At 47.3% G+C, this 24,581-nt stretch overlaps 1 protein-coding gene across 1 annotated transcript in view; it reads right to left on the bottom strand.

Annotated features, from left to right (window-relative positions):
- LOC111157677 (NUAK family kinase 1) overlaps nt 1–24,581 on the bottom strand; it is an 87,531-nt gene that overhangs the window by 28,194 nt on the left and 34,756 nt on the right. Inside the window, exons 3-4 of the mRNA XM_022519296.1 lie at nt 8,773–8,924; nt 6,017–6,082 (exon numbers count right to left, since the gene is read on the bottom strand). Coding sequence (XP_022375004.1) covers nt 6,017–6,082; nt 8,773–8,924 — 218 coding nt within the window. The remainder of the gene's footprint in view (nt 1–6,016; nt 6,083–8,772; nt 8,925–24,581) is intronic.

The following is a 24,581-nucleotide window of genomic DNA, read 5'->3' as shown; positions in this document are numbered from 1 at the left end:
AACGACTCCACATTTTTGCTGGTGATGGGATTGTACCCCTGCCCATTATGGGCTCCAAATCATGTCCCCACACTAGGCTGATATCCCATTCCGCCTGGGCTCTGGAAAGGAATCTGAGAAGCCAACTCTCAGGTCCTTAATTTTTGTAGTTTTTGGTATTACCACACAGTTCTAGAGGTGTGAGCTGCTGGATAAACATCAGAGTTAGAAAGATAAAGTAGGAAGTCATTATTCACACTTCCAAACAATGAGCCTCCCTACAACACAGAAGCACCTTGGAGACGCAGAGCTAAGAGAAGCGAACCAGACGCGGAAGGATAAATACCCACGTCTACGCGGCACCTAAAGGGGGTTTAACATCGGATCTCTGTGAATAATCGCTGTGAGCTCACCGGGTGACAAAGGAAGTATCCGGTTGCTGGTGGGTAAATGTAGGGGGAAAATACTGATGAAGTCGGTAGTGAGTGACAGACTGATGGCCATTTGCAGGGTCTGAGGGGAAGTACAGCGGCCTGGACAGATAAGAAGAACCCAGGGCTAGCCTCCGACTTGGCCCTACTGGATGATGGGCAGGCCCTGCCACGCCACTGGGTCTCCTCATCTGCAAGGTGGGAATAAGCATAGAACCCACCTCAGAAAGCTGTGTGGGGACTGAAGAACAGGCATGAAGAGCCTTGGAACAGCTCCCATGCCAGCTGGCTCTAGATGACAGCAGTCATGGCACTGCTGGTTGGTTTGGTCTGCCTAACAATGGTTTGCTAAGAGCCAGTGCCCACCCCAGAGCCCAGAGGAATTACCATCCCCCACTTCTGGAATAGGCATGCCCAGAGTGAGAGGCAGCACTGCATGATGGGAGAAATAAAGGATGCAGGGTTTGAGGGTCTGGGTTCAAATCCCAGCCCTACCTCTTACCAGCACTGAATTCAGGCAGTTAATTGATCCTTCCCTGCTCCACTGAGGTCCGTGGACCTGCAGCTTCAGCACCAGCTGGGAAATGACAGACCCCAAGCGATCTGGGGAAGCTCTTAACTGAGGGCACCTCCACGAAGCAGCGTCTCAGAGGACACTAATGAGCAACCCATCACAACTCATCACACATTCGACTCAGGCATCCCTTCGTGGGTGCTCTGGCCACCACGACTCAGGCAGCCTGGCCATCGGCCACCATCAGCCCTCAGAGAGACCTCCCCAGGAGAAACCTCCCCGGGAACCGCTGTCCCAAGCTGCCTGCAGACAAGGTAAGGCAGACTGAAGCAAGGACCAAAAACATCCCCTCGTGTGATGCTCTCTTAGATTTGGGGCAAATTTGGGTGGTAGCAGTAGAGGGTAGAATTTATCAGGTGCCCGGGCCTTAAAGTCGAATGGCCTTAGGTTTGCAGTCAGCCCCACTGTTAATATTAGCTGCAGGAACCTCCCCATCCATAGAATGGGGCATCATCAGACCCACCCTGCTAGAGACATTCTGAGATCCAAATGAGATAAGGCACATGCAAGGTCTGGCACAGGACTCTGGCTTCTAGCAGAGGCTCAGGAAAGGTTACTTTCCTTTTCCAGCCTCTATGCCCCATTCCTGTGCTTGCTGTTGCTTCCCTGTAGAAGGCTGTCAGCACATTTCTTTCTGTCAAACTCCTACCCAGCCTTCAAAACCAAGTTCAATCACCACTGCCTCAGCAGAGGCTTTTTGGTGCATTTATAGTTAACAAAGGCAGCTAAGACTGAAAGGAGGGGGGCAGGCAAAGAGCAGTGGGAAGAGCATCCCAAGGGCAGGGATTCAGGTGTGCATAAGCCAGGAAGCCAGAGAGGGCTTACTGGGTTTGAGGAGTGAGTCCTACACAAGTTGCTTTCTCCCACCGCCTTAGCTAAAACAGCACCTGCCAGCCTCCACTCTCCGCACTGACTCTTCTTCACCACCAGACAATTACGTTCTATATTTACTGGTTTGCTGCTTGTGTCCCCAACTAGAATTCTAAGTCCACTGGAGGGCAAATGCCTTCTCTTCCTCACTCACCTCCGTATCCTTCTCCTGGCAACATGTTACTGCTGGCTGGACAACTGTGAGATTCCAAGCTCAAGAAGGACCTGGCTGTCTGGCTCACTGTTCAATGCCAGCATTCAGCATGGGGCCAGATGCACGGTCGGAACTTAGTAAATATCTCTTGTTGAGTATATCCTGCCCCCAGGAGATACACAGTTTGCTGACTGCTTTAAGTGCAGGAATAGAAGAGTGAATGTGGGCATGCGTGGACACACACGTGCACACAAACACATACATAAGTGGATGGATGAACAAACAAATCAATGGGTTGATTAGTTCCTGAATGCAGACTTCTCACACGCACATAATCAAAGCCCAGGGGCCATATCCCGAGCTGCCCAGTGTGGCCTCGGAGATTTCTAGCTCCTCTTAGCCCGGGGCCATTCAAAGCTCCTTTTTTGTCTGCAGCTGTGGCACTTCCATTGTCATCAGAGCAACAGGCCATTTCCCCTCTCTCCCTCTACTCTGAGCCCTGGGAGCTCACCCAATTCCCAGCCCTCTTTGAGGAGGCGAGCTGACCCCAGTGCTTAGACCTCTTCTTATTGTAAGACATTTTTACAGGACCCTTCTATGGGAATTGCCGGCATTCCATTCTCCCAGAGAGTGGGATGTGGATCTGGCCCATTTTTATTAATTGCAAATTAATGCTATGCTGGGTGTCTATTTTAGTAGACACAGGCTTACTCCACTGAGGCTTTAGTGGGTTTCTCCGGAGGACGGAATGCAACCCAAAGAAGCACATTGCTCTCATTCCTTCTGCCAACAGACTATGTGAATATTTTTAGAAGCCACACCCTCTCACACTGGCCAGATAAATAGTTTCCAATGCCAGATGTGCTCTTTGCAAATCAACATCAGGCCGAGAGGAGGGGGAAAATGAGCTACACGGCTCACACCAAACTAACAGGACATGTGACCAGTTTAAACCAGTTAACATTTTTACAGGCCTCCCACGCCCGGAGTACAGAAGACAGAACTGCTGCTAGAGAGGCACCAGAGGGGGCTCCCAGAGGGACCTGGCTGCCTGCCTCCTGTGGGCTTTCTCTCCCCTCCCCGGCCTGGGGCCAGATGCTGATGCCACGGGTTCTCCTAAACACGGAGGCTGGTGTGTGGCCATGTGTCCACTGCCTTTGCCACCACAGTGCCCTTTCTAAGTAGGCTTCCAGCAAAATGCTGAGTCAGGAAGAGCCAGGCAGACACAGCCGGAAGGCAAATCAACACCAGCTGAAATGCATTTTTAAAAAAAAATCTTGGAAGTGCGTGTGAGATGATGAAAGAGAATTTGCCCAGAAGTCAAACATGGGAGTTCTCCTCCTGGCTGTCATCCCTTGACCCCAAACCCAAACAACTGAAGGGAACCTACTGTGCGGCAAGCGCTGGGCCACACCCCAAGGAAACAGAGACACAGTTAGCCCACGGATTCCCTGCACGTGACCTAGACCTACAGGGCCTTCATCACTCGAACAAGTGATGGGGGCTGCAAAATGACCCTCAATGTTCTTGGAGCTCTAGGATTCTCAGGTCCTAGTGTTATCCCTTGAACAGGCAGAAGGAAGAATCCGTGTTGGGGAATAAGGAAGGTTTGGTTTCTGTTCACGTGTGTGTATGTGTGTCTGTGTGTGCGCACACGTGCTCCCAAGAGGTTTTTTTTTTTTACCTTGGGAAAGGCCAGGAGGAGATATTCCTAAGGAAAAGACAAGGAGGAAAAAAAATGACCAAAAGTTCAATTTTTATAATGTTCTATGTATCTGTTATTTATCTATACAACAGACAGGGAGCACAGATGGAAGGACACGGTCCTGGGAGCTGGGAGGCTCCACACCACTGCCCCATTGCTCATGCAAATGCTCCCTTCCCCAGGGCTCCTGCCCCATTGTTCCCAGCACAATTGCTTTCAGAATTCTAACTATTCTTCTCCTCCATTGGGAAATTCTATGACTCCATAGGAAGCTATGTGCCTTATCACTTCTGGGACTACATCATGGGACCAAGAGGTCACACTGTCCCACAGAACCCAATCCCCAAGCCAGAGGCTCACATTCCAGGCCTTGTAAAGACTACATTTCATTTGGAGAGCTTCAGGGGGCAGGTGGCAGGAAGAATCTGCAGAGAAAGTTACCAGGGTGGATGACACAAACCATTAGAAATGTGCCCCTCAGACCAGAATCCAGTTCTCTAGCCGTGGCCTGGCCACCACTCCCAAGGACCCAGGCACCTTCACAGCAGCTGACTCCCCATTCAGTGTCCTCTCTGGTGACCAACTGCTGGCGCAGGGACCTTGGATACTAAGATTGAGTGCTAGGTGCTCTGCGTACGAATATCCCCACATTTGCCCTTGACTCCCCAGGCGCCCCGGGCACAGGGCATGGCACACATAACTGCTCAGGAAACTATTCACTGAGAAAACAAATCCATAGACAACCACCCCCAGAGGCAGGACTGGCATCCCTACTGGACACGTCAGAAAACTGAGGCTTAGGGGAGTCACTGACCCAAAACACTGCCATTAGTCAGGGACAGAGTTGTGATTCAAATCAGATTGCAGGCTACCCAGCTCCAAAGCCACCGCTCTTGATCTTGACTCACTACACAGTGCTCAGCAGTGTACAAAGCTAAACACAGGGTATCTTGTTTAGTCCTGAACACAAGCCTGTGAGCATGACTGCTACCCCCGTGTTACGTCGCAGGAACACAATGAAGTGGCTCTCCTGATGGCATGCAGCAAGGAATCCACACAGGAGGGAATTTTCTGACTGGACACTGAGTGCTCCTGCTAGAAGAATCCAGAAAGGGAGAGACCTTGAGCTCCCACTTCCTGATCCTAGGAAGAACTGCTTTGACCAACCGTTTCCTCCGTATTCTATGGACACACAGAAAGAGGTCAACCTCTGGCAAAAACAAGAGGTCATCCCCAACGTGACTTCAAGGAGCCTCTCAAAGAAACAATGGTGACTAATGGCGGCCGCCATGATCCGCAAACAGAATCCAAACACGGAGCAAGGAAACAGTCTCCCTGTGATGCACCCCCTCCACTGAGAGCAAGAGCAACTGGGAAAGGGGACAACAGAAGGTCGTTCCCATGCCTTGTCCGGGGACCAGAGATGAGGCACTAACGTCACCAGTGGCCAATTACAGGGATCCCCTGGTGTCAGGAGTACTGAGGCCATTTCATAATGAAACCCATGCGATGAGCTGCGTTTATTTTGAAACTGTATTTGCTTATTTTGCAGCCGTGATCAAAAGGACATCCAGAGTGCCCCGTGGGAGGCGCTTGAACCCTGTGGGCCAGGAGAGTTTGCTTCAACTCCAGCGGCAGCCAGCAAAAACACTCTCCGTGGAAGCCAGCCCTGTCACCGGATGGTATGCTCCTTTCCCAGCAGCACACACCACCACAGTCAGCTTCCCAGTTCCTGGGCTGGTTTGAGGGGTGGGAGGGTCTGGAGAGACAAGGAGGAGGCATGGCACCGCAGTGACAGAAGGCTGGCAGTTCCAACTCTTACATAACCTGGGGCCCTGCTGACAACTCAAGCCCTCGTGAGTCAGGCATGCGTGGGCTCAAACCCCAACTCCACTTAGGTACCACTGTGTTACCTCGGGTTGGTTACTTAACCTCTCTGTGCTTCGTTCTCCCTATCTGCAAAATGATGTCAATAACGGCACCCACCTCATAGGGTTGTGAAGATTAAAGGTAAGCGATAGCCGGCAAACATGATAGGAAATACACATGCAATATGTTACGGTCGTAGGTGTTTTTATGGTGATGACTGCTTCCTGAGGACAGGGATGGTATTTTCATCATCTTTTTTATCCCAGCACAAAGATGGAAGTCTGGCATGTTGCTGGAGACAGAAACATGCTGGTCTAATTGGAGGACTGGGACTGAACTGAGGTGACTCCCCGCACCCTCCTTGTTCTGAGGCTGCAGCCTAAGGCACCTTGAGTCCTCGCCCTGGGAATCAGTCCACCAGGCAAGAGCCTTACCTTAATGTTGCAGCTGTCATCCAGCAGGATGTTTTCTAGCTTCAAGTCCCGGTGGACCACGCCGTTCTGCAAAGAGAAGACAGACGCGGACATGAACAGGGCGGCTGGCCCGAGAGACAGAAAGAGGGGGCAGGAGGGTGAGCAAAGGGAGAGGTTTGACAGATTAAAGAAACGCGCCAGCCCTGGTGGTCTCTGCCTCCATCCTTCAGGGCTCCCCTCGCTGTCATGACGCTCCCCGCCAGCCAGCGACCAGCGACAGGAGAGCATTAGTCACTTGCTGTGTGGTGAGCGGAAAATGACTGGAATCCATTCTCCCCCAGAGCTTGTAAAACAGCAGGGGGATTCTTCGTCGGAATGTCGTTCCACTGTGTAAAAGCAAGAGAGTCGTGGGCGGGGGCGAACAATGTCTGTCTGTGCTGCCCTTCTCAGCGAAGAAGCAGATTTCTCTGCTGGAGACTCAGAATGTGGGGTTCGCGGGCCCCACTTGTCTGCCTGCCTGTCCCCCCCCCCCGCCCCGCAATGGACATTTCCGGAACAGTTGGGAGGGATGTTCTGCAAGACCCACTCTGCTCGGCTAGACTCGAGGATGAAGGTGGAGGGGCTGAGGATACCCTAGCCACCGGGCTGACCCGAGCAGGGCACTGCCCTACCGTGCGACCTCTCCGTTCTAGCAAACTCTGGCAAGTCTGGAAACGAACCTGCACTGACAGGCAGGCAGCCCCACTGAGGCTGAAAAGGAGTAATTAACTAATAGCCTGCTGGTCTACCCCACAGTAACAACGGGTACGCACAAATCTTGGTAAAACCCAGTGATCTTTCAGTGGGGTAGGGGAGGGCACGAGCAGAGGTGGAACGGAAAGAACTAGCTCCTTCAGGCTGGGCGGACCAACAGCAGGGAGTCAGTTCTCCATGTCATTGGGCATAAAGGACATCTGAGATTGAAACTGCTCTTTCAAGCAAACCAATGGGCTGGAACACTTCTGCCTTTCAATCGAGATTTCTTTAGTTCACGATCAGCCTGTTTATTACAGCTGGTGCTTTCTTGTTTATTTTTCCTTTCCATTTGACAGTCCCTACTATCTCCAAAAGCACTGGCTGAAAAGATGAAAGCTGTATTTCTATTCCTTTTTCTTTCTTTTTTTTTTTTAAGATTTTTATTTATTTATTTATTTGACAAAGCGAGAGAGAGATCACAAGTAGGCAGAGAGAGAGAGGGAAGCAGGCTTCCTGCTGAGCAGAGAGACCGATGTGGGGCTCCATCCCAGGACCCTGAGATCATGACCTGAGCCCAAGGCAGACGCTTAACCCACTGAGCCACCCAGGCGCCCCTCTACTCCTTTCTCTAAGCAAAAATTCCTGGATGTGTTTTGACCTCAGAGAGGCACAAACCAAGGCTCCTGGAAGAAGGATACAGAACCTAAAGTCCCCGATTTAAAGACTGGGAGCAGTTTGGGTTTATATTATTGCGTTCCTACTTTTCAGAGTAAGAGGGAATGAGCCTGATAAAGCCCCATTCGTACGAAATCCCAAGTATTCACCCACCTCAGATAATGGAAATCTGACCTGCAGAGCTTTATGCTGATGCGTGCCTGAGGATAACATACAAAACACCGTATGAGCTGAGTCATCAGTGCCTTTTGAGTCAGCAAAGAGAAGCCCAACAGGGTTCACATGGGTTAAGGGTTTTAGATTTGAGTAGTATCTTCTAATTACGTATGGAGCTGCTCTTGATTAACCAGAATATTTAACAAACCGGAAGGCCCCGCGTTGCAATCATTTGAATGAAGAAGCTGACCCTATTTTGGATGCCATGTTGGATTCAAGTCATTATTACCCTCAAAGTGAAAGACTGTTCCAGGTGTGACTGTTCTGGCGGAAAGTACGAGTACGATGGGAATCATGACTAACATGATTAACAATGACGATGGCTGATATACAACTTGGAATTAGCTGCGTACTTCATTTCCCTCTCCAGAGACAAATGGTAAGCTAACCTGGCTTTATTATGTGTGTGTAGATAAAATGTGTGTGTAGGTACGTAACCTATGTGGAAGCGACCTATGCAAGGAAAGATACCAAGAGCACAAGAAGGTTCACAGCCAGTGACTTCACTTCTGGAATTTCCCTCAGGTGAATCACTCAAATGAGAGGAAAAGGTTAATATATAAAGAAATTGGAACCACCTTAAAAGTCCAACAATGACAATAATTGCAGAGAATTTTTAGTAACATAGGAACGTGTTCAGATTAAAATACTAAGTGACAGGGCAAGACACAAATGTAAAAATACACGCACTGCGGTACTCTGGGTCCTGAAACGGAGGAAGGTCATTGGCAGAGAAACTGGGGAAAATCTAAAAAAAATCCGGAATTTTGTTAATAACACCACCCAAATATTGGTGTCTTGGTTTCAACAAATGTATTATAGTAAAGTAAGCTATTCCTATTAGGATAAAGCAAGTGAGAGGCATACGGGAACACTCTGTACCAACTTGAAAACTTTACTGTATACCTAAAATTATTCAAAATAAGAAGTTCAAATAAAAAAAATGTTAGGAGGTGGAGATGGGAAAGAAACGAACAAAAATGTCCATCATGGGTTATGCCGGCGTTCCGGAATTATGGATGATGGTGCTTTTCTTCTATTTCATAAATTCTCCAAGCAGACAACAATGGGTATCACCTGTATACTGTGAAAACAACCACATGACCATCAAAACCATCGGTGACCAAAGCTGGGGCGGGGCTCGGCCGTACCTTGTGACAATAGTGCACAGCAGAGACGATCTGCCGGAAGAAGTGTCTGGTCTCCCTCTCGCTGAGGCGTCTCCGCTCGCTGATGTAATCGTACAGCTCCCCCTTGCTTGCGTACTCCATGATGATCACAATCTTATCTTTGTTCTCAAACACTGTGGGGGGGACAGCAACACACAAAACCCTGTTTATCCACCAAGCCCGCTTATGGCTCCAGAGGGTGCAAGGGGGGACAACGGAGATGTCACTGAGCAGGGGCCAAGGGCGACCGGTCAGGACACAAGTCAGGCCATTCCACGTCACGAGGAGCTGGGCGAGTTTTCCAGCCAGGTGGACAATGACATCACCACTCTTGTTACCGGACACACCTCGGCAACCTTAAGAGGAAGGTGCCTGTCATTCCTGAGGGCCCCACACCCTTCACCAAGATCATTCTCCTGAGCCCCGCCTCCAAGAATAGACCCCTGTCGACAGGACTATGGATGATAACACCTACCTCCTATGAACCCTTCGATATGGACCAGCTACCCAGACCTCACAAGCTACTCTGAACCCAAAATGGGTAGCTGGACTTGTCACCTCTTTGCTCAAATCTTTCTAGATTTTCCATCTCACTCAGAATAGAACCCAAAGTTCTAAACGTGGCCCTGCAGGTCCTGTTTGAGCCCGTGGATCCATCCCAGGCCTATTCTCTGTATTCTGTGTATTTGTTTAGTCTGTCTCCCCCACTAGAGGGGGGTTGCTCTGCTTCATTCACGGATGTCTCCCCAGCACTCAGAAGGCTGACAGAGGGGCTCCATTCGCAATTATCAAATGAGTGAACTCAAAACTTCCTAAGTACATTCTGGACAATTCAGGAAAGAATTACCTTGCCCTTACTATGTGCCAGGCTCCTGTAGGGTTTTGAGTACCTGACATGTACTGACCCATTTAGATCTTGCAACAAACTTTCAGAGAAATACCACTAATTTTACCACTAAAAACAATGGGGACACTGAGGCCTGAAGAAGTTAAGAGACTTACACAGTTTGGCTGAGCCCACCAGACTGGACAGAGCTCATCTCTGGCTTCCATTCTGGCTCAGAGACCCATGATGCCACCGCCTGGTGGCATGTCAGGACATAGCAATCACCCCAAGCTGGGTTCCCTGCCTCAGTCCCTTCCCACCCAACCCCCACACCACCATGGAAATTGTTTTCCCAAATGCTTGTAAATGCACACACACACACACACACACACACACGCATACACACTGCTGTTTCCCACCTCCTTCCCTCTGCCTTTACTACCTGCCTTACCTGTGCGGGAAACTCCAGCCCATCTGTCAAGATTGAACTCAAATATGGCTTCTATTTGCCGCCCTCTCCCTCTCACTGTGCTACCCCATACTTGTATGATAGCACTTTCAAATTACATGGATTTATTTGCTGGTTTACATATCCATTTCTTCTGCCTGGATTGTGAGTCTGGAACTTTAGGTGTAAAAAGTTTACTTTTAGAATCAGGCCCTCCTAAGTGGGATTCCTGGATCTGCCTCTTACTTGCTGTGTGACCCTTGGGGAGTTGCTTGCCCTCTCTGTGCCTCAGTTTTGGCAACTATAAAATGTAAATAATACTGCTTCTTAGTACTTCTACTACTACTCAGTACTTTTTAGAACTGTTGGGAGTGCTTATTGATATTGGGTATGTTAAAGGCTTAGAACAAGGCCTACACTTACGGCATGCACGCAGGGACATGAGCTATTATTGTTACTATTGATATTATTGGACCCCAGGGCTGTAGCACTGAGCCAGACTCCTAGACACACTCAATGAGAACGGAATTGAACTGGAACATGCCCCAGGCCTGGGTCCTCTGTCCTCCCACACCTTGTCACTGGCTGTTAGAAGCGCAAGGCCCTCCAGTTCCTTCTTGGCTCCTTCAAGTCCAGCCAAACCTCTCTGATAAAAGGAAGGGGGAAGGAGGAGAGCAGGGAGGAGGAGGAAAGAGAACAGCCAGATAAAATTGGCTGCTCCTGCGTCTGCTGGCCTCGGTGTACCCTGAAGCCTTGGCTCCTGCCAGGGATCTCAGCCTGTTGTGCCTTTTTCATTAACAATAAACTTTGGAACCTAGGAAAGCTGCTTCGGGATGCGTGGCTCAGGCTCCGAAAACGATGGCATGATAGGCGGGGAGAGGGCAGCGGGCTTTCTAATTTTTAAAAGCAGGGGAGGAAGAAAGAAGGAGAGTGCTTTGATAGGGAAATAAGCAAAGAGGCTCATACCCCCAAGAAGTCTGATGCATCCCTAAAGGAGGCCAAAGTCACAGGTCCCTTCAGTGACTATCAGAAAGTATGGCTCGCTGGTCTCATGCGGACAAAAGGACTGTGATGGGATTCCTCCCTTTCCAATTGGCCAGCATAGTATCACACAGAGACAAGCAGCATTCATTTCAACACCAGGTATTTGACTCCGCGAGGAGCTCCATCAGTGAGTCCTGCTAGGCCACCTCTAAAACGCAGCCTGATTTTGTCCTCCCAGCTGATGTCCTGTCCCTGCGCACCCCTTGCTCTGAATCTCCATCCTGGCTGCTTTCCTGCCTTTCTCTCCTGCCCCTCAGCTGACCTTCTGTATTTAGAAGGGGCTGGGGAACAGCTCCACATGCACGTGCCATACCCATGGGCCCTGCAAGATATTCTGCAGGGAAAAAGTGTCCTGTGTGCAACCACTCTGGAAAACAGTGCGGAGGTTCCTCAAAAAAATGAAAATAGAGCTACCCTATGACCCAGTGATTGGACTACTGGGTATATATCCTAAAGATACAAACGTGGTGCTCCGAAGGGGCACGTGCACCCAAATGTTTATAGCAGCAATGTCCACAATAGCCAAACTATGGAAAGAACCTAGATGTCCATCAACAGATGAATGGATAAAGAAGACGTGGTATATATACACAATCGAATACTATGCAGCCATCAAAAGAAATGAAATCTTGCCATTTGCAATGACGTGGATGGAACTAGAGGGTATGATGCTTAGCGAAATAAGTCAATCGGAGAAAGACAACTATCATATGATCTCCCTGATATGAGGAAGTGCAGATGCAACATGGGGGGCTTGGGGGGTAGGAAAAGAAAAAAATGAAACAAGATGGGATTGGGAGGGAGACAAACCATAAAAGACTCAATCTCAAAAAACAGACTGAGGGTTGCTGGGGGGAGTGGGGACGGGAGAGGATGGTGGGGATATGGACATTAGGGAGGGTATGTGCTATGATGAGTGCTGTGAAATGTGTAAACCTGGCGAGTCACAGACCTGTACCCCTGGGGATAAAAATACATCATATGTTTATTAAAAAAAAAATAAATAAATAAATGTGTCCTGTGATCACGCATCAGCAAAAAAAATTTTTTTTTTTTTTGGAAAATGCTAATACCTGATTGCCCTTGGAGGGTCTGACTTCTTTGACTCTGAATTTTGCCAGTTGATTTGGCCATTTCAACCTCCCTCCTGATATCAGGAGGAACAACCAGGAAGCTGGTCTGGTAAACAAGGGTGAATGAGATGAGAGGCAGGCCTCAGGGGCAGCCAGATGAGGGAGCTATCCCAGTGGCCACATGGGGCTCTGAGACCCCACCACTACTTCTCCCACAGCCAAGTCTCAAGGTCAAGACCCTCACTGTAACCCTCAATTAACTAAAGGCAAATAGCAGTTCTAGACGTGGTACACCAGTGATCCCTCAAGGAGACCCCATGGTGTTAGGTATGAAGTTTCAAGTCCTTTCTGATAACGGCGGCCCTTACTGAAGGCCTACTGTGTGCAGGCACTGAGCTAAGAAGCACTTTGCTTGAATTATATCTTATGGCTTCGGTCCTGTGAGTATCCTCGTTGTGCCCATGAGAAATTCTGAGTACAGCCAGGTTAGTGACTACCGTGGCCAGAGAGCGAGTCCGAGGAGGAGGCAGCCCTAAGCCTGCAGTCGGACCGCATGTGCCACGCTCCTAGCCACTACGCCATTTACACAAACTGACCGCCCTCCAGCACCGAACCTGGGTCTCCTCATCAGTCAGATGCAGGGCACTTGGGGAGCTCCCAGGACCTGCTCCTTTGGCAGGGTGTCCCGGCCAGCGCTCAATAATGGGAACCTATCCTCAGAACTACCCATCTGCCTCTTAGCCAGCTCCTGCAAAACAAAACCCTAAGACTTTTCTCTCTGGGCTGCCATCCCTCTTTAACACGTGTTGTGGCTGGAACACCTGTGTGGCTCAGTCGGTGGAGTGTCTGACTCTTCGTTTCAGCTTGGGAGGCGATCTCAGGGTCGTGGGATGGAGCCCAGCTCTGAGCTCAGCATGAAATCTGCTACGGTTTCTCTCTCTCCCTCTGCCCCTCCTCTCTGCCTGACATGAGCACACACTCTCTCTCAAATAAATAAATAAATCTTTAAAAAAAAAAAAAAAGCCTACTTCTGAGAAACACTTGTACATTTAAAAAAATAAATTTTTAAAAAATGTGGCGTGGCTACTACAGAATCACAAAGTTTTCGATCAGGAAGGGCCTTAGAGATCAACTATTATTTCTCCAGAATAGCCCAGGATTTCTAATGTGTAAGAGCAAGGCCTTGGGAATTTGTCCTGAAGAATGACCAGCTTCCGCACTCTTGGCCCAAGGCTCCTTGCCCACGTTAAGGTCACTATCAGGGAGGTGATAGGAACCCTCCTGGCCATTCTTCTGGCAAAAAGGGCCGCTTCCCTTGGGCACTTTTACAACTGGTTATTTATAAGCCCAGAAATCTTGTCTGTGTTTATGTTATTAGTCACTAAGCAAAAGCTTATTTTCCACCAGTTGGGAAGGGTTTCCTTTCTGAAAAATGAAAGCCTGTGTCTCTTGGCCAGACAGTTTTACCCAGAAGCCCAGTGGCTCCAGAACGGTAAGGAAAACTATGGCCCTTGACATGCCAGGCCCTACCAGGAAAATCAAAACCCTGAATAGAAACTTAGCTCAGCGTGAGTGAGCCCACAGCACAGGGGCCATGTCCATGTGTGGCAGATCCAGGCTTTAGTTCTAACAATACACTCATATAAAGAACTCGCTATGGGCCTAGCACTGGGGCTACTGAGAGAAGACTTTACTAGGGGAAAAGAGGGGAAGCCAGGTCCGGCAGAAGCAGCAGGAGGAGCAAGGGTCGAAGCGGGAGCAGAACCACCAGGGGATGGCAGGGGCTGGGGACTAAGGGACAAGAAAGGAGAGGCAAGCTATGAATGAGCCACTTGAACACCTTGAACACCCACAAGGAGCTCTATGGGGGGAGTCAGATGGGCCCAAACATTACCAAGAACAACAAACAGATGGAACAAAGGACAGAGCAAGCACCCAGCATCCTGGGCTATGAAATAGCCCAGAGCACCCTTCTTCCCAAGAGCCTTCCATGCTGGACAATGATCTCTCCTTCCTCCGAAGGCTTATTACTGGTAACAATAGGTAACACGTATTGAACAACTCCTCAATGCCATGGATTGTCACAGTTAATCCCAACAATCCTACGAGGTAGGTATTAACATTATCCCTGCTTTGTAAATAGGGAACAACACTTAGGGAAACAGCATGGTCAGCACCCGGCAAGGCCTACCTTCCCTGTGTCCTCTTTCTGTCACTAACCATCTTCCCAAGCACATCTATAAGCCAATACCATGAATAAGATGATTATAAGTCAGTTCCATAGATAAATTCTACCAACTGTCTACACATGGAATCATGCTGAATATATTCCTTTGTGTCTGGCTTCATTGGCTCAACAGTGTAAGAATAATCCATGTTTGTTCTGTGTAATGGACGACTGTTCACTCTGCTATAGAGTAATCCATTGTATGAATGTACCAAGGCTGTATCCATTCTACTGTTGATGGATATTTGGGTCGTTTCCAGGTGAGGGTCATTATGAAGAGTGCTGCTATAAACTTTCTATCGAAGCTCATCTGTACATATTTCTTTTGGGCAGATAACCAGGAAGGATTTGATCCCAAATGTATGGGACTCAAAAGCTTCTGTTCTTCCCACGACTCCCCATCACCTGCCTCCATCATCCATTTACTTTCCTTGCATAATACTCAATAGTCTCCTTCATTAAAGACACCAGCATCACTGGTTTTTTTTTTTTGTTTTTTTTTTTTAAACTGCTTTTTTTTTTTTTTTTTTTTTTTTTTTTGAAACTGCTTTTTTTTTTCCTTTTTTTAATCAATCTGAAGCATTTTCTGCTTTGTGTTAAAGGGGATAAGAATGCAACATGAGGCAGAGTCTTTGCCCTGGAGGGGCTGCAGTGCAGCTGGATAGCACAGTAGTGTTCATAAAATAAACCAAGTGCTAACCTGTATGGTACAGATTTTAAGAACCAAATGATCAGAGAGAAAAATCAGTGAGATAATGCACATGGCCTGAGAAAGTTCCTAGAGAAACAAGCATACAAGTGAACCACCCAAAATGTCTCAGGTTTTGCTTGCCTAGGATGGTTTTACCATTGTTTCCGCATAGACCGATATCGAGACTCTGTCTACTCTCTTCCACTATCCCACAGAAAGGCCTTCTTCCCAGACACCAACTTGAACTATTTCTCTTGCTTTCTGTTTATTTTCCATTTCAAGGGAGAGTGGGCATTGGTTCCTATAGCAACAGCTACTTCTCCAAATTAATTCTGAATTTCATCAGATGTTCAGTTTGACGGTCCAGCTCTGTGTTCTGATTGTCTGGCTTTCCCAACCATGCTAATTACCCAACTCCTAACAACTCCCTCCTGTTGCCCCCGGGGTAAATAACACAATTTGTATGACTTGAGCAAATGAGGATTACAAAACAATGCTCTGGCCCAGGAGAAATGCTGATGAGTGAGGAGATCTTGGGATTTTAACTGTCCGCCAGCCATTCTAGAACCAAAGACACGAGGCCATTTGGACAAAAACGGGCTTTAGGAAGGGAGAGGATGGAAATCCCTTTACAGAATGCTGCATGGACAGCAGGTTACGAAAAAAAAAAAAAGGAGGTTTTCTTTCTGGTTTACATGTAACCTCAGAAGAGGAAGATTCGTTTGTTGGTTTTAAGCAAAAAGGCCAAGAGCCTAGAGTGGACCAGTCAAGATTCTCCTCATGCCTTTGCTTTCAATCAACCCCATATCTTAAGTTAGTTCATTCTTTCCATGGGGTTGCCTCCCCACATGACAGCATTTTTACTGCTTTCCTGACACCTCAGACAGATGGACCATTCCACTCCTCAGGGGTACGCTTTTCTAGAGGTCATACGATCCTCATGGAAAGTAACTTATTTTTCATTTCAGAAATGAGTGGTCTTTCCTTTGTAAGAACTGTCTGCAACCTAATTAGGTCCTTTAGTCAATGCAAGATCCATTCTTCAAGAATTTCCTCCCCAGAACTAAATTTCAAGCACCTCATAGGCTCAGGGCTTCACAAAATGGTCTTCTGATCCCCTAAGTCTAAAAGCCCATGGCAGTGAGAGTGACAAAATTATACTGGGCGGGCAGCTCTCCCACTGACAATGAGTTGGTCCAAGTTGAATCAATGTGTTTCCTGGTCAGGACAATGAAAGGCTCTTTGGTTCACTAATTGTCTTTTCTTAAACCAAAACTCTCTCTGGATGTTGGTTGGCATGTGCAAGGAGAACCATAGCCAACAAGGCCACCCACTACCAGCAGTGGACTCCACAGAAGGCAGAAAAAATGGTAAGAAAGTATATAAGGAGAGGGGATGCAGATGTCTTGCCAAGAACCATTCATTCCTGCTAAGACCAACAGTGCTATCTGGGGGTCCAATAACAAATCCTAGGAGAGCAGGGGATGTGGCCAGGATAAAGGAAGGAGCTACATGGGAGAGAGAATGAATGGTACCATGTTCGTCGAGCCATTGGATTCCACCCTCCTTCCACAACCATCCCTGGGGATATTTCCATGGGAACAAGCAGGACTGTGAGGTGATGTGGTCCATCGACCATCACCACACACTCATCAGCCACACCCCATGGTCTCCCCAATTTGCTCTGTCTGGCCTTTTGTCTCACACACACACTCACACCATGGGAATCTCAGAGCACTGACAATTGATCAGAACACCCCAGAACCACCCCAGGCTGACGTTAACCCTCTTATACTTGACGCAATGAACTCTGAGAAAAAAAAGGCTTCTCCAGTTCAGGCAATGAACATGGTAGAAACCCATCACCTGTGAAGACAGCTCTACTGTTGCCCTCCCCACCCAAGGCTTTGCTACAGGGGCTCATCCCACCCTTACCAGCAGCCAGGGTGGAAAAGTCAGCCCTGTGCTTATCACAGCTCTGCCTCTCACCATTGCTTGCCCCACCATGGATGGCTCAGGACTCCCCTATGAACTCTAAATTCAGGCCCACCTCATCATGCAACACAGTGTTGCGTGAAGAGCCTGACTTCCCGGAGCCAGGTTACCTGGGTTCAAATCCAGGCTCTGCCACATACCAACTGAGTGACCTTGGCAAGTTACTTAAACTTTCTGAGCCTCCGTTTCTTCATCTGTTAAGGTGAAGATCACCTATCCTCATTGTGAAGGTTATCACAGCACGTATCTGTGGGTTAGCCTGTTATTAGTAGGCAGCAAGCCTTAGTCATGCCTGAATCAAATCCAGGATTATCAAGGACAGGTATTAGCAAAATCTGCACCTGAGATCACATGTGTGCCCTTGATGGATGACAGGGAAGTGGGAGAACAGAGAAATGGTAGACTAAGTCTCGGGGATGTCAAAGGACTTGCAAGCCAAGCCTGAGGTGGAGGCAAGCTTAACTCTCCTAATTAGGGTCCCTTCTTTAGATCCCAGTGGTGTTCCAAAGCATGGATCCCAACCTCAGAGCCACCCCTGCCAGAAGAACCTGCTGTCAGAAATCATCAGGGGAGGGGCCTCTTCCATACCCTACAAGTGTCCTCCATGCATGCTGTCAACCACCGAGGCAAATTAACAGAGCCATCACACTCAAGTTCAAAACAATCTTAAATTACACAACAACACGGTTCCATTTTATTTTTCTTTAAAAAATTAACTTCAAGGGGAGCCTGGGTGGCTCAGTGGGTTAAGCCTCTGCCTTTGCCTCAGGTCATGATCCCAGGGTCCTGGGATCAAGCCCCACATCGGGCTCTCTGCTCAGCAGGGAGCCTGCTCCCCTCCCCACCGCCCCGCCTGCCTCTCTGCCTACTTGTGATTTCTCTCTCTGTCAATAAATAAATAAAATCTTTTTTTAAAAAAATTAAGTTCAAGTACAAGTGGTATTATTTGAGGCACTAGAAAATGCTGAATTCCAGGAAGCCCGAGAGGGCGAGGCGAGACAGCCAGGGAGCAGCATGAGTTTTCAGTTGTTTCATTTCTAATCTCCAGCCTCTAGAAAAATGACTTGGGTGTAATCAAATGAAAACAATGAAAATAATACACTTGAAGGTCAAACAGCTAACTTAATAGGAAACTCATTAGAAACGTGGCTGGACAGATTCACAGCTGAAGAGCTCGCGTGTGTGACTGAAAGTGAAGGGAGCTCTGGTGCTGTGTTATTAACCAGGGCGCGTCCTTCCTCTTGGATGGAGCCTGCAGAGACTTCATGTGGAACTTGTAGGTCTGGCAGCAAGGGGAGTGTGTTAAAATGCTCAGCGATTCGCCATGGGTTCAAAAGAGTAAACACGAGCATAATACACCCCTTTGCCAAGTTCAACAAACTGTTTCATGGGGCTCTGAGTCCCTGATGAGGGCAGCAACCAAATGGCCAAGTAAGTAAACCCAAGCCCAAAGGTATCACTCCCTGCTCACTGGTGATCACTGCCAGACACACGTTCTTCTCTGGAATTCACTGATGACAAGTGATCGGACCAAGACAAGTTTCAAGAGCAGGGCTCATTTCCTCCTGGTTGCAGGATTAAGTCCATATTTCTCAGTCTGGCCAATTAAATCTAAATCCCCAGGGGTAAGGCTCGGGTCTCAGCATTTTTTACAGACGTCCCATGAGATTTTAATATGTATCCAGCACTCGGAATCACTGGTGTATGCAATCTGGCCATGACCTTCTCTTCTAACACCTCCCCAAAGAAGGTGATATACCAGTCATTAAGGACCTCTCGGAGCCCTAAACATCACAGCAGGACAATATTACTTATTGAGCATATGTACCTGCCACTGCACTTAGCGATTTTATCCCTTATCTGATTTAATCCTCCCAACCTTATCTAGAGAGTAGTGAGGTACTAGCCCCCATTTTATAGGTAAGAGACCCTCAGACAGGTTAAGTCACTAGCCCAAGGTCACATAATTGCAACCAGAAGAGCAGTTGGCTCACCCAAACACACAGGCTTATCAAGGGAGGTACGTTTGTTTGTTTCATTTGGCTTTTTTTAAGTTTCAGAAACTCTTCCAAAGGTGGGAGATCACAGCTGACCAATGTCCAACAGGATTCCCACTTCGTTCCAGAAAGCCAGGATCAGCCTTCCCTAAGAGAGGGGATGCAATGAAAGGATGAAAGGGTTGGCCCGTTCTAGCATATCGTAATGCAAAGGGTCAATGAAGCTATGTAATCTCGCAGGGCCAGGAAGAGAGATTTCCAGGAACAAAAACCAAGGGTATACAAGGGAAGGCACCAGGGGAATCTCCCCCACTCATTCCCATGCCTTTTCATTCCCCTCCCCACTCCCCAGCGGGACTGTTACCAGATGGGGTGCTAAGTTTCCCCAAAGTGCTGTGTGGCAAGACAGTTCATTCTCGAGATTTTACAGATTAGGTCTCCTAGGCTTTCAAAAGGGAAGCCAGGGCGAGACAACGAGACAACGTGCCTTTGATGTTTACACTCAGGTCCTGAAATCAGAACCTCAGGCAAAAACCATTTTTATCTCTTCCATCCTAGACAGCCAAGTTGAAAGCTCTGGGGGGCACTTCCTTTTCGGCTGTTCTTTCCATATTGTCAATTCCCACCCTGCTGAGAGAATGGAATTCCTTTGACTAGAAACAGGGGTCCATCTCAGAGATGGTGCCAGAGATTTTTTTTCTTCCTTTTCTCTCTCCCTTATGTTATTACCCTCAGTATCACACACTGCAAAGTGTACTTCTATCCTCTTTTATTTACTTAGCATTAGAAACCAGTTATGGTTTGTGTTTACACAGTCGACAAATTTGAGGGTTGATCACCTTCACCCACAGGTCAATAGGAGAGTAACCCCAGGGTCTCGTTCGAGAAAGAAACATTTGAAAGGAATTATTTTTGAGATTTGGTGAACAGCAGCATTAATTCAGTAAAGCTGCAGATTTCGAGAGCCTGTGGCATTTGTGAACAATGTTCAAATAACTTACATTTCCATGGACTGCAATGTGGAAAACACCTGATCTTTGAGTCGACTGGATTTGGGCCCCAAGCTTCTTCCTGAGATGTATGCGAAATATTTTCTAAAATACCCATGAAGCTGGCATTTAATGCTCTCATGTATTTTGGACAACAACCTCCGTGAACACCAAGAATTCTCTGTATCACAGGGTCCAGAATAATGCTTGCCCCCACTTAGGGGTCACTGCAGACCACCAAATGACCTGGCTTGTCTTAGGGGCACCAACTTCAGAGTGACTAGGTTCAGCACTCAGATCTCCTACTTCTTAGTTGGTGTGACTTTGGAAAACGTACTTGGCTTCTCAGACAAAATTTCCTTACCATAGAATAGGGATGTTAACAGTCTGCATTTCATGGACATAAGGATTAACTGCGATAATATATCCTAGCACACATCTTAGCACAGGGTAAAACTCAGTAACTTCTAGCTATTATTAGTATTATTTTAAAGTGTAAATAAAAGCTACTTTCATCTTCAAAAGTCTGTCGCTTTGCCCAATTTCTGGTACAAAACCCACGGCTCTCCTTAGCCAATCTGGTCAAAACCTGGCCCTCCCTGACCTCCTCTCTCCACCACCCTCCTACTCACTCTCTCCCTCAGCCTCACAGACTCTCTCACTTTTGCCCACATAAGCTTCTTCCCTCCTCTGAGCATTGTTTGCACTTGCCGATCCTCTTGCCTGGAATGCCCAGGGCTTCAGGGGGCTCACTCCCTGCTCCATAAAGGCCTCAGCTCGGTAACCACTTCACTGTTTACGTGCCTACTCACGGAATGTCCGCCCCATGAGACCAGAGTTTGTCCTGTTCACCCCAGCACCCCTAGTGCCTAGAACAGGGCCCTGCATGTAATAAGCAGTCAATCTGTATTTTTTTTTTTTAATGAATGAATTGCCTTTTCTCTGGAACTAGTATTTCAGTACCACTGGATAGTACAGTCCAAGATGGTGCGTTCCTGCCCAAGGAAAACCCAAAGTTCCTAAACACATGGGATCATACGCATCCTTGCTTTGCCATGTGGCTGCTTTTTGCTGCTGTTACTGCTGGGCATGCGTGTATTTTAAATCACAGACGTGCCCGCTGAAGAACTCATAAGGTTCTTCCACAGTTCCATTCACTTGGCTGCTATCCAAACAGCCAGTTAGATGCCTGGGCACTTATTTTTCCTTCAGTAAAATCTGTGCCTTGCCACATCCAGCAAAGGCTTCTGATTGGCTGGTCACACAACCAATCAGCTTCCAGGGAGAAGGTTCCCTTTCCCACTGCGATTGACCCAGAGACCACAGACTCGGTCTGGTCCACACCATCGCTGCCACCACACTGCCCCTCCCACACCTCAGGGCGAAGAAGGAGACAAAAGGCCAGCCTGAGGGGGATGCCTGGGGCGCACAGGTGGGCTGCCCAGCCAGCAGAACACCACAGGATCAGAAACACAGGGCTGAAGTTCCGTGGAGGAAAAAATAAATGAGGTCAGGAAGCCTATGTGCCTGGGCCACCAGTTAGCCATGGTACCCGGTGTCATGAACTGAATGGGGTCGTCCAGATTCATAGGTGGGAGTTCTAAAGCCTGGTACCTCAGAATGAGACCCTAGTCGGAGACACGGCCTTTAAAAAGATAAAGGTTAAAAGTGTCAGGATATAAAATCAATGCACAGAAATCAGTTGCATTTCTCTACACCAACAACAAGACAGAAGAAAGAGAAATTAAGGAGTCAATCCCATTTACAATTGCACCCAAAACTATAAGATACCTAGGAATAAACCTAACCAAAGAGACTAAGAATCTATACACAGAAAACTATAAAGTACTCATGAAAGAAATTGAGGAAGACACAAAGAAATGGAAAAATGTTCCATGCTCCTGGATTGGAAGAATAAATATTGTGAAAATGTCTATGCTACCTAAAGCAATCTACACATTTAATGCAATTCCTATCAAAGTACCATCCATTTTTTTCAAAGAAATGGAACAAATAATCCTAAAATTTATATGGAACCAGAAAAGACCTCAAATAGCCAAAGGAATATTGAAAAAGAAAGCCAAAGTTGGTGGCATCACAATTCCGGACTTCAAGCTCTATTACAAAGCTGTCATCATCAAGACAGCATGGTACTGGCACAAAAACAGACACATAGATCAATGGAACAGAATAGAGAGCCCAGAAATAGACCCTCAACTCTATGGTCAACTAATCTTCGACAAAGCAGGAAAGAATGTCCAATGGAAAAAAGACAATAAATGGTGTTGGGAAAATTGGACAGCCACATGCAGAAAAATGAGATTGGATCATTTCCTTACACCACACACGAAAATAGATTCAAAATGGATGAAGGATCTCAATGTGGGAAAGGAATCCATCAAAATCCTTGAGGAGAACACAGGCAGCACCCTCTTCCACCTCAGCCGCAGCAACATCTTCCTAGGAACATCACCAAAGGCAAGGGAAGCAAGGGCAAAAATGATCTATTGGGATTTTATCAAGATCAAAAGCTTTTGCACAGCAAAGGAAACAGTTAACAAAACCAAAAGACAACTGACAGAATGGGAGAAGATATTTGCAAATGACATATCAGATAAAGGGCTAGTGTCCAAAATCTATAAAGAACTTAGCAAACTCAACACCCAAAGAACAAATAATCCAATCAAGAAATGGGCAGAAGACATGAACAGACATTTCTGCAAAGAAGACATCCAGATGGCCAACAGACACATGAAAAAGTGCTCCACATCACTCGGCATCAGGGAAATACAAATCAAAACCACAATGAGATACCACCTCACACCAGTCAGAATGGCTAAAATTAACAAGTCAGGAAATGACAGATGCTGGCGAGGATGCGGAGAAAGGGGAACCCTCCTACACTGTTGGTGGGAATGCAAGCTGGTGCAACCACTCCGGAAAACAGCATGGAGGTTCCTCAAAATGTTGAAAATAGAACTACCCTATGACCCAGCAATTGCACTGCTGGGTATTTACCCTAAAGATACAAACGTAGTGATCCGAAGGGGCACGTGCACCCAAATGTTTATAGCAGCAATGTCTACAATAGCCAAACTATGGAAAGAACCTAGATGTCCATCAACAGACGAATGGATAGAGAAGATGTGGTATATATACACAATGGAATACTATGCAGCCATCAAAAGAAATGAAATCTTGCCATTTGCGACGACGTGGATGGAACTAGAGGGTATCATGCTTAGCGAAATAAGTCAATCGGAGAAAGACAACTATCATATGATCTCCCTGATATGAGGGAGAGGAGATGCAACATGGGGGGTTAAGGGGGTAGGAGAAGAGTAAATGAAACAAGATGGGATTGGGAGGGAGACAAACCATAAGTGACTCTTAATCTCACAAAACAAACTGAGTGTTGATGGGGGGAAAGGGGTTGGGAGGGGAGAGTGGGGTTATGGACATTGGGGAGGGTATGTGCTATGGTGAGTGCTGTGAAGTGTGTAAACCTGGCGATTCACAGACCTGTACCCCTGGGGATAAAAATATATTATATGTTTATAAAAAATAAAATTAAAAAAAAATAGTCACAAAAAAAAAAAAGATAAAGGTTAAATGAGGACATCAGGGTGGTCCCTAATCCAGTGTGACGGGTGTCCTTCTAAAAAGGGGAGATTTGGACACAGACAGGACAGCATATGAAGATGTGGGGAGAAGACGGTCATCTATAAGCCAAGGCGAGAAGCTTGGAAGAAAGCTACGCTCTGACACCTGGATCTCAGACTTCTAGTCTCCAGAACTGAAAAACAGCACATTTCTGTTGTGAACCTACCCAATACGTGGCGTTCTGTTGTGGCAGCCCTGGCAAACTAATACACCCCGTGAGTCTTAACATTCCAGAGCCTCCATCTCCAGAACTGCAAAATGGGACACCTGGCCCTCCCCTCCCACAGGTGGCGTTGTAGGGATCAAATGAGGCTTGAGGTGGGGGAGCTTTGTAAACTATACAGAAATCCACGGATGAACTCAGGAGATCTAATTTCACTCTCAGGGCCAGGTCCCGGGGTCCTGGACAGCAAAGCAGATAAAGTCAGAACCCCTGACTGTGGGGTCACATTTAGTGGTGTAGGAACTGGAACCTCACCTTGGTGATCTGCTGCTCCAAACCTCCCGGGAAGGGAGGCGAGCTGCCCTCCTCCACAGTTATTTAGTGAATGTGGGAGAAACAGAACTTGCGTGGGAGAAGGGAAAGAGAAGAGAACAGAAACCAGAGATTTCTAAGAAATTGAAAGGAAAAAAAGCCACATCCTTGGGAGTTTTCTACATAAAAACAATGCATTTTATTTGTATGGTACTCTGCAGGTCACAAAATACTTGATGGAAGAAGAGATTTTTTTTTTTTTTTTAACATCTCTGAGGCCAAGGATCTCTCTGGTAATCTGATGAAAGCTATGTACCCTCTCCTCAGAAAAAATTAACCCATATGCTCACCACCTAAAACATT

The sequence above is a fragment of the Enhydra lutris genome, unplaced genomic scaffold (genome assembly GCF_002288905.1).
Source record: "Enhydra lutris kenyoni isolate GAN:26980312 unplaced genomic scaffold, ASM228890v2 scaffoldscaffold55, whole genome shotgun sequence".
In the NCBI taxonomy this organism is placed as follows: domain Eukaryota; kingdom Metazoa; phylum Chordata; class Mammalia; order Carnivora; family Mustelidae; genus Enhydra; species Enhydra lutris.
Note: the sequence above shows the minus strand (reverse complement) of the source record. Positions and strands in the feature narration are given on the sequence as shown.